Source organism: Diplotaxodon limnothrissa, linkage group LG10 (genome assembly GCF_057381915.1).
Source record: "Diplotaxodon limnothrissa isolate DT_005_m linkage group LG10, D_limnothrissa_male_GT1.1, whole genome shotgun sequence".
NCBI lineage: Eukaryota > Metazoa > Chordata > Actinopteri > Cichliformes > Cichlidae > Diplotaxodon > Diplotaxodon limnothrissa.
This window is the reverse complement of record NC_140605.1, coordinates 15,847,083-15,856,635: the sequence shown is the minus strand read 5'-3', so window position 1 is coordinate 15,856,635 and position 9,553 is coordinate 15,847,083. Positions and strand designations below refer to the sequence as shown.

Below are 9,553 nucleotides of genomic sequence, written 5' to 3'. Positions count from 1 at the left end.
GTACATATATGCCTGTATAGATTGTGCTATTCTTAGTTAGTGTATTGTCTGTCTCTGTTAATGTTTGTTTATAATGGAGCACTGTAACGAAAAATAATTCCCCCCTGGGATCAATAAAGTATTCTGATTCTGATTCTGATTCTATGTGCAGATGTCTATGTGAATTATTGTAATCAGCCTCCTTGAATGATTTCATTCAACTTTACTCAACTATAAAGCTGTGCTCTTACGCCCAGAGCTTGTTCTGTCCTTTAGATACATTTGTTGACTGTTTAATCTTTCACCAGTCAGTAAGACACTTGTATTGATTTATTTAAATTATTGCTTTTTTTGCATACATTTAAAGGTCCTGATGTCTCTTGATGCCAGTACGAATCTTGTTCAGGCTTCACAACATGCTCCTCCACAGTGTGACTATCAGCGGCTCATTGGACAGCTGACTGCACCAGAAAAGTCAGCAGCTTAAAAACCTGCTCCCTGTTTAACTTTACAGCAACATATTTGTCTGAAGCCATGTGTTAGTGAACGACCGAGTCCCCGTTTATGAATCAAAATAAAGAAAGGATGTAACTTCTCAAAAATCACGGTAGGTTTTCTTTTTCATTGATAAAATTGTCATAACAATAATTCAGTCTGTATAAAAGTGGCGAATGAGGAGTTTCATTAATTTCGGAGTCATGAGTATTTCTACAGGCACTGCAGCGTGCTGTCGATTTTTGAAAAGCTTGATGGATTTTTAAGGCGACATTTTTCCATATGCAGATCAACATGTGAATTTAGAGGCTTTCGCATTTCAAAGCCCTTCAAAGCCCAAAGTCTTCAAGAAGTCTGTGTATTTGGGCTAAATAAAGTAGAAAACAGCGAAGCTGAATTTCCGAGGACTGGACGTCGAAAGTGTTTTTATGCTTTGTATGATAAATTTTGTATCGACTAAACCAGAAGTGATCGATACCAATGAAAGTTTTCAGTCTTCTCTGTGTAATTCTATTTGTCAGCTGTCTGCTCAGCGAGGCTGCGTGAGAAAAGAAGCTCTTGTGACCTCAGGGACCTCAAACATGTGTAAGATAAACGCTATGAAAGTTTTCTTTACCTGTCTGGTGCAATGAATAGCTGTCTCCCAGTACTCGGGACGCTCGTCATTGTTTTTGTTTGTCTTTTTTGTGTGCAAAGGTTCTGCAGTGTCATGGCTGCTTTCATGGACACCTTGGGTCCTTTGTCCTCCTATAATATAATCATGATCTTCACAGCTGTAATGATGATGGAGTTGAGGCTGCTGGGGTGCTTATACAGCTTCACTCCCACTGCCATCAATGTCAAGAGGCAGTACTATAAGTAATCTGGAAACTAAATTGTTTTAGTGTCAAGTTTCAAATGCATCATACATGTCTGTATGCTGTCAACACAAACAGTAATAAGCAGCATCACTTTCAATCCTATAAATGGCATTATTGTTACTTTGACCTTCAGATCAATCTAATGACCTTTAAGGAGAGGTCAGAGGTCAAATGTGGCATATTTTAAATCTGTATGTGGTCGCTCTAAGTTACAAGGCTCTTTATCAGTTCTTGACCAATAAAGCTTGATTTTGAAGACATTGGTGGATGTAAGCCAAACTTTAATGGACTGTTAACATTACCCCACTCCACACCTCGACAAAAATATATCAAAATCCATTCAAAACATTTCGAACTATCGTTTTTTCTAGATGAAAACTGGCACTGTGTGTGCACGCCAGTGATACACGCAGTACGCCTGATGGGCTAATTAATTCCAGAAGATGGCAGCAATGCGAAAACAAGGATGTCAGCTACTGGAAAAACCTGAGCGAAGAAGAAGAACAAGGAAGACTGCTCCAATCCTGCAGTAGGTCTGAGGCGCGTTGCTGCTGAGTGGCTACGTGCTGTTAAAGGGACGTAACAATGGAGTCTGCTTTCCACACTGATATGAAGGAGCTTTTCTGTGCTCTGTGCACCGCTCTGCTCCTCCTCGCCACGGTCACGTCTGCAGAGGAAAGCGCTCAGGTGAAAAACCCCCAGTGTCAAAGTTACGCGGGAGGACACGTCTATCCCGGAGAGGCTTTCCGTGTGCCCGTGTCCGACCATTCCCTCCACCTCAGCAAAGCCAAGAGTGAGTTTCTCTCATGCTTTCATCCAGAGAGTGCTGCTAGATTAGCATTTGCATATTTAAAGTGTGCACTGATTTAATTTTTTTTTTTTTTTTTTTTTTTTTGCTGCTTTCTCCTTCCTGTCAAACTACGACTAGCAGCTTGTGCATGTTGATGTAGCAGGCTGGTGCTGCACAGAGCACCCATGTTATGGTTTAATTTTGCAGTTATTGTTAAAATCCCCAGGTGATATCTTTATTTAAAGTTTAAGCCTAACCTGAACTCTCATGGTTTTTGTAGGACACGTCATACTCTGAAAATCTTGGCATGAGCCCCTCTGACACATGACTGTGTGTGGCGCAGTACCTACACTTTTTAATACAGACCTGATAACATAAATAACACTACTTTCAAAATAATAAAAGGGGACCACTAAACTCATGTGATTATGTATGGGAGATTTACTGTGAAGATGTCCGAGTCATTGTCATTACTGCAGGTTTTTCCTCTTCCATATGGAAACATGAGTTTGTAGACTTTACCGGGCAAAGTGCGTAATTTTGCGCCTATTCCACAATTTGCATATTTATGACATGATGCAAATGTACTTTTTAAAAGGTTGGGGAAACCTTTTATCGGCTGAGACTAAAGAAGTCACTTGGATAAGTGACTAAACGTTTCTCCCACTGAAAACACTAAAAACGTCCAGATTAACAGAATCAACCTTTTGGGGCTTATTCCACTGGTTAAATACAGTGCACTGCTAGTTGTAGTACGAAATACGTTATATTATGTCCAAACGTTTAACTTGGTTTTTCATCCTGGTTTAGTTTCAAAGCCTGCACCCCACTGGGAAGGAACAGCTGTCATCAATGGTGAATTCAAGGAGCTGAAGCTGTCGGACTACAAAGGCAAATACCTCGTTTTTTTCTTCTATCCCCTGGACTTGTAAGTACCATCGAATGCACGTTACATTATCACTTTGCACATTCTGCTGGGATTGCTGCACAGCGTTGTTCTCAAGTGAAAGCATTTGTTTTGTTTTTTCTGCAGCACATTTGTCTGTCCGACTGAGATCATTGCATTCAGTGATCGTCTGCACGAGTTTCAAGCCATCAACACGGAGGTGGTCGCTTGCTCAGTAGATTCCCAGTTCACACACTTGGCCTGGTGAGATTGCTGTTTCCATCACAATTTAATGGCTGAAGATCAACCCTAATAAAAACAGATGATGTTGTATTATTTTGCTCTACTACTTTAACCTTTTGTATGTACTTTTGATAGACTTTTATTCATTTTATGATAATGAAGACTGATGTTTTTTGCTTTCTGTTTTTTACAGGATCAATACTCCCAGGAAGCAGGGTGGACTTGGACAAATGAAAATCCCTCTGCTGTCTGACCTCACTCACCAGATTTCAAAAGACTATGGTGTCTACCTGGAGGACCAAGGACACACACTGAGGTGAAGTTATAGCCATCATCAAAGTTTTATAGCTTAAGCAGCTTAAAGAAATATTGCTTATTATGTAGCATTGTTATGGCTCCTTGCTGTAAGTTAAAGGTTTTATTTGCAGTTGTAAAACTAATGGTTGCGATCAGTGTGTAAATGATAGATGGACTGGGTCTTATATAGTGCTTTTCAACTTTACCTGAGCACTCAAAGTTCGTTATACAACGTGCCTTATTCACCTTATGCAGGAAGGCTTAAATAGTTCTAGAACCACAAATGGCATATATGAGGCAGAGTCCTGCTGCTGACATTTAGATAATTTACCCCCATGGAAACATTAACAGGAAGCATTGAGCAGCCACTCATGCTCTATTCTAACTCATCCATGTCTTCCTCAGGGGTCTATTCATCATTGATGGCAAAGGTATCCTGAGGCAGATCACTATGAACGATCTTCCAGTGGGAAGATCTGTGGATGAAACTTTGCGGTTGGTCCAGGCCTTCCAGTACACAGACAAACATGGAGAAGGTAAAACGATGGATTTTATTATTGGCAGCTGAAATGTCTGACTGTCCTTCGTTTATGCAGAATACCTAGAAACAAACAGCTGGCTGTCAGCTGAGTCTTTGAGCTGTTTCTTCTTTAAATTCTGACTAGTTCTGTGTTATTTTTTTCACAGTGTGTCCAGCAGGATGGAAACCAGGCAGTGACACAGTAAGTATCACTGGGCCAGTGACTAATATGGATCCTTAGGCACTAACTGCTATTGTCTTCCAGCATATTTAAAAAAAAAAAAAAAAAAATCAGACAGGCAGCAATGTATTTGTAAAAACTGATGAGCTGTCTCAGGCTGATTGCCATAAAGAAGACTGTATACAAAGATGGATGTAGTTTCTGAGTCTGAAAAGTGAAAGCATGATGGAAGTGCTTTAAAATTGCATTGTTTCTGTTTAGCGGCCAGCAGGGGGCAGCACTAGTTGCAAAAAAGCATCTGACTGTGTAACAGGATTAGAAAATGATCCTGCTGCTCACGTGAACAATGATCTCAGTCTATAGTTTCAAGTCTTCTTAATGCATCATGATTTGATTTAGTAAATTATGGTCCCATTTAGAGTAACATAGACCTTATTATTGACAATTAGGTATTAGGGCTGCCACGATTAGTCGACTAGTCACGATTACGTCGACTATCAAAATCGTCGACGACTGATTTAATAGTCGACGCGTCGTTTGAAGCTTTGTAAGATCCCAAAAGACGCAGGAATGAGTAGCAGGATTTAAGAGTGTAATAATGGACTGAAACAGAAGATGGCAGCACTGCATGTACAACGATGCCAGCTGCCGTTAAACCCCGAAGAAGAAGCTGTGTCCCAGAATTCATAGCGCGGCCCTGCTCAGTTTCCAACAATGGCGGCAGCTAGTTAGTTTTAATGTTACTCTTATTATTCTTTCTGGGTCACAAAATACACGTTTAACATATTTTTAGGCGAGAATGTAGCTGTGGAAACCTCAAATATCTGCACAGTTTATCAAGACACCGCATATTTTCAAAAGCGCTCCGACGTTTTCGGAGACGTCTGTTACCCACTAGCTCGATAGCTAGCCGGGGGCAAGGCTAACTAGAGCCGTGAGAACACCGGACTCCCGGCAAATCGTTTTCAAACCCACCGCCGTCTTTCGCTACTCAGGTTAAACATGATATATGAGTCACTTAGATAACTTAAAATGTTATTGTTTGGCTTTTTTAGTATTTTATTTGTTCCTGAGTAAATCGGTTTGGCTGAGATTAAAGGTATAGTTTTTACACAGCTGAATAAACATCAAGCAGACAACTGATTATCAGAAGTGTGAGATGCTCCAGAATTTACTCCGGTGTCCTGTTATATTTTAGATAGCAAGGAGTTTATTAAACTTCACCGAAACAATCTGCAAATTTCATTAAAATTTAATAAACTATCATCTTTTCTTTATTTTTAGTTAGCACAAACACTTCAAGCTGTAAGCTAATGATAGTTATATAAGACCAGATGCTGCTGGTGCAATAAGCTGTACGTTTTACGTCCAATGGATCTGATTAGTCGACTAATCGCAAAAATAATCGGTGACTAGTCGACTATCAAAATAATCGTTTGTGGCAGCCCTATTAGGTATACTATGAGATACATTGTCATTGTTTTTGCAAATCAGACCCACCACTTTTTTTTTTTTGTTGTTGTTATTCCTTCAAAAGAGGTTTTATTATTTATTTGTTTAGTTAAAACAGTTCAGTTTGGCCTCGATGGTTTACCTTAAATTATTACCCAGCAATTACACTGCAAAGATAAGAATTCACCTTTTGCTAATTTCTTCCATTGTTAAGTGGGAATTGCACTATGACTAGCTTATTATCAGAAATCTACATTATGTGTCATATAGGTCTTCTTACATGAAATGTGCTGCACACTAATTTAATGATTTCTTTTCCACAGATCATTCCTGATCCTTCAGGCAAGCTGAAGTATTTCGATAAACTGAATTGATGTATTTGTTTTCCCAGTCTCTGAAATCCAACACTTACACTTTAAAATTTCCAATAAAATGTGTTTTCCTAAACTGCTGTGTGTCTGGTCTCTTAAACCATGACGGTGTTGAAAGTGATGTTGAAAAACTAGTTCATGCATTTATTACTTCTAGGCTGGACTATTGTAATTCGTTACTATCAGGATGTCCTTAAAAACTCCCTGAAAAGCCTTCAGCTGATCCAAAATGTTCTGCAGTGACTATATATCCAGTGACTCCCAGATTCTGGAGATACAGAAATGAAACTACTCGTTTCCTCTCTGCTGTCTGTGCTTTGAATTTGATACAATGTAAATATGTGATGAACAAACATTTTGCTGTAAAAAAAAACAGCCCCAGGCTGTCCAGCATGTGCAGTGAATAATGCAGGTAATGCCTTCAGCATTTACTTAGCACGCTGAAAACGCATTTAATCATTCTAGTTTATAGCTGCAATATGCAAACTTCACTGTGACCTTTGGGCAGCATGATGGCCTGTTGGCTACACTGTTGCCTCAAAGCAAGAAAGTCCTGAGTTCAAATTCAGTCTTTTTGTAGATGCACTTGTTTTTAAAATGCTTTTAAGGACTATTGCAGCAGGGCCCTGCTTGCTTGGCTTTGCAAGAGAAACAAATGCATGCAAAAGTATCAGTGCCACTGTGATTTCAAGGGTAAAATTTGCTCTCGAATGAGTAAAACAAACTCAAATGTTTCATACAATAAGGTAACTGAAGTTTGTTTATCAGCTGCTGGTTACTAACTTGATCACCTATAGATAATGTTCATCCTCAACCACACCCCTCTTTTTTTTAAGCTGTTAAAAGCAGGTTATATAACCTGTTATATAAACTGTTTTTCTTTTCCCACAATGCAAATAACAGCATCTGAATGCAAAGAAGCAGTAAGTTTTAGCAAGGGAAGAACAACCGGCTCAATGTTATGGGTTGATTTTGTATGTAAAATATTTTACACTCATTTTCAAAAGTGGGTTATTCTTTACTCAGCATAACAGATGTGCTTGGCTTTTTTTTTTTCTTAGGTCTGTTTAATATTAACCTTTTAAACAACATTCAAATGTCGTCCAGTCAACACAAAGATAAGGGACGAGCAGAAAAGGAAAAGAAACAGGATGTAATGAGCTGTTTGCCCATATATGGGTCACCTTTCTTTCTGGGATGTTTAAAAGAGAAGCGTCTGAAGCTGCTCTGCCACTCTGCAGCGCAGCCAATGCAGTTCTGTGTATGTTGGTTTCCCCATTTCATTGTCGGGGGGTAGACTCCTGAGGAGCGGATGAAGAAACAAATTTTGCTTTTGTTTACATTCAGAGGATTAGTGAGCAAAGGGAAAAGGGGTAAAAAGAGAAAATGGCCAGTTTTATATTACGGACAGCTGAACCAAAGGATGTCTCAGATATCCTGCGACTCATAAAGGTAAACCATATGTGAACTGATAATACTTCAAGCCTTTAACTGGGAGTATGCTTAACTAACAGAAATATGACTAAATGACCTTGCCTTTTAGGAGCTTGCTAAATTTGAAGAGATGGAGGAGAAGGTGATGCTGACAGAAAAAGGTGCTGTGATTTAGCTTCACGATGAAGTTTGCATTGATCTGGAGTTTGAGAAAGCTTAAAGATTTAATAATGTTATGGTTTTTTTTGTTTTTTTCAGATCTGCTTGAAGATGGCTTTGGGGATCATCCATTCTACCACTGTTTGGTTGCTGAAGTCCCAAACGATAAGAGCTCAGAAGGTAAAAATGCGCCTCTTAAAAATATTCTCATATTTCTCAGGAACTATTAATGTTGTTCACGGGTCTGATCCACTAGTTAATCCCCTGCTCTGTGTTTTCTTCAAGGGTACACTGTGGTTGGGTTTGCTATGTACTACTTTACATATGACCCATGGATTGGAAAGCTTCTGTACCTGGAAGATTTCTTCATCATGCAGGAGTTTCGTGGTATGTTTGATGAAAAGTTTTATTGCAGTGCTAAAGGTTAATGACTAACAGAGGAGAGACTTCTTTCCTACTTTGCGGGACAATTTGTACTCATTGCCAAAGAACTTTCTTAATTGCTCCATGAACACGTAATCTTTCACCAGGTCTTGGCATTGGTTCAAAAGTCCTGAAGGTGCTGAGCGAGGTACTTTTAACATTGCACACTTCAACATTTTTCTGGTGACAGAGTCACCTTTATTTCAGCTGCATTCACGCGTGCACTTTTCTTTTCTCCTTTTTCCTAGACGGCAGTGAAGACCCGCTGTAGCGCCATGCATTTTATAGTAGCAGAAAACAACACCAAGTCTATTGAGTTCTACAAGAGAAGAGGTGCAGCGGATCTGTCCTCTGAGGAGGGGTGGCGTCTTTTTGCCATTGAAAAGAAAAATCTGCTGAAAATGTCTGCCAAATAGAGTTTGCCACTCTTAAACTTGTACTGATGTCTGGTGATAGCAGTGAACTTTGCTCTATGTGATCAGTGACTTGGAGCAGCCTCAATAAATGCATTTATCAATCAGCTGTTCCCTTCTGATCACAAACCATGTCTGGGACTTTTGAGGTCATTGCTAAATTTACACTGATCTCAGAAGTTTGATGAATGAACACTGAAACGTGATAATTACATAATAATCTACCACAGCTGGAAAGTTTGTGAGACTTGAACAAGCATGCTAATAAATACATTAATAAATATAGATTTTGTGTGTTTGGGATTTTCCATCACAACCTACATATCATCCTGTGCCTCTTTGCTATGTTGCCTTTCCCAAGCTGACTAATATTATAGTGCTTTTTTTAAATCATATGCACATTGTAATTCAATCAGACCTTAGAATTATAATACGGCATTAAGAGTTTCTGGGATCATTTTACTCATTAAATGCTGAAATGTCACAATATAAGAGAAAACAAAAGGCCCTCTTACATACTGAGTAATTTTAACAAAAGTGAAAGTGTAGAAGTGTGTATGCATAAAGATAAGTATGGAGAAGCTGTTACTATTACTGATTAACTGCAATAAAAACCCTATCAGTAGATAAACGGCAACATATTTAAAACTGATGGATGCATTTCAGATATTTTCTGTCTAATTTCTGGAAATTTTTAACTGCACTTTAGTTTTATTTTCTTTTTAGATCACTTTTAATGGAGTTCAAAAGAAGCGCAGTTAACACACTATTTGGGAGAACATAAACTACCCAGGTACAGTTGTGCTGCAGATGTGGGGAAAAACAGCTATACTTGTAGGCTTAACAAAACTGCAGAAGTGATAGGTTCATTCATAAAATAGGGCAGTCGTCGGTTTGTTTAAATGTTGAAGCAATGCTCTCTATCTTGAGGTCATAGTTTAATTGTCCTTTTATTGTGATGCACTCAGTCAAATTATTTGCTGATACACCGATCCATGGAGCATAAACTAATTAGAGTTACCGCTGCAGCGCACGCTTTCACACGACCCG

The 9,553-nt window shown here is 39.0% G+C and overlaps 2 protein-coding genes across 2 annotated transcripts; both read left to right on the top strand.

Annotated features, from left to right (window-relative positions):
* The first annotated feature begins 1,851 nt into the window (after positions 1–1,851).
* Positions 1,852–6,124, top strand: prdx4 (peroxiredoxin 4). Its single transcript, XM_085363706.1, has 7 exons — positions 1,852–2,127; positions 2,935–3,052; positions 3,158–3,274; positions 3,447–3,569; positions 3,956–4,086; positions 4,238–4,272; positions 6,027–6,124. The coding sequence occupies exons 1-7, from the start codon at positions 1,920–1,922 to the stop codon at positions 6,075–6,077; spliced, it is 783 nt and encodes a 260-aa protein (XP_085219832.1). The 5' UTR covers positions 1,852–1,919; the 3' UTR covers positions 6,078–6,124.
* A 1,194-nt stretch (positions 6,125–7,318) lies between these two features.
* Positions 7,319–8,760, top strand: LOC146624115 (diamine acetyltransferase 1-like). Its single transcript, XM_085363705.1, has 6 exons — positions 7,319–7,526; positions 7,618–7,669; positions 7,767–7,847; positions 7,953–8,054; positions 8,198–8,238; positions 8,339–8,760. Exons 1-6 carry the CDS (start codon positions 7,461–7,463, stop codon positions 8,504–8,506), a joined length of 510 nt encoding a protein of 169 aa, XP_085219831.1. The 5' UTR covers positions 7,319–7,460; the 3' UTR covers positions 8,507–8,760.
* The last annotated feature ends 793 nt before the right edge of the window (positions 8,761–9,553 follow it).

Coding starts and splice junctions, on each gene's coding strand:
- prdx4 (XM_085363706.1), top strand. CDS start 1,920: ATGGAGTCTGCTTTCCACACTGATATGAAGGAGCTTTTCTGTGCTCTG. Junction 2,128..2,934: donor CCACCTCAGCAAAGCCAAGA/GTGAGTTTCTCT, acceptor ATCCTGGTTTAG/TTTCAAAGCCTGCACCCCAC. Junction 4,273..6,026: donor GGAAACCAGGCAGTGACACA/GTAAGTATCACT, acceptor TCTTTTCCACAG/ATCATTCCTGATCCTTCAGG.
- LOC146624115 (XM_085363705.1), top strand. CDS start 7,461: ATGGCCAGTTTTATATTACGGACAGCTGAACCAAAGGATGTCTCAGAT. Junction 7,527..7,617: donor ATATCCTGCGACTCATAAAG/GTAAACCATATG, acceptor CTTGCCTTTTAG/GAGCTTGCTAAATTTGAAGA. Junction 7,670..7,766: donor GGTGATGCTGACAGAAAAAG/GTGCTGTGATTT, acceptor TGTTTTTTTCAG/ATCTGCTTGAAGATGGCTTT.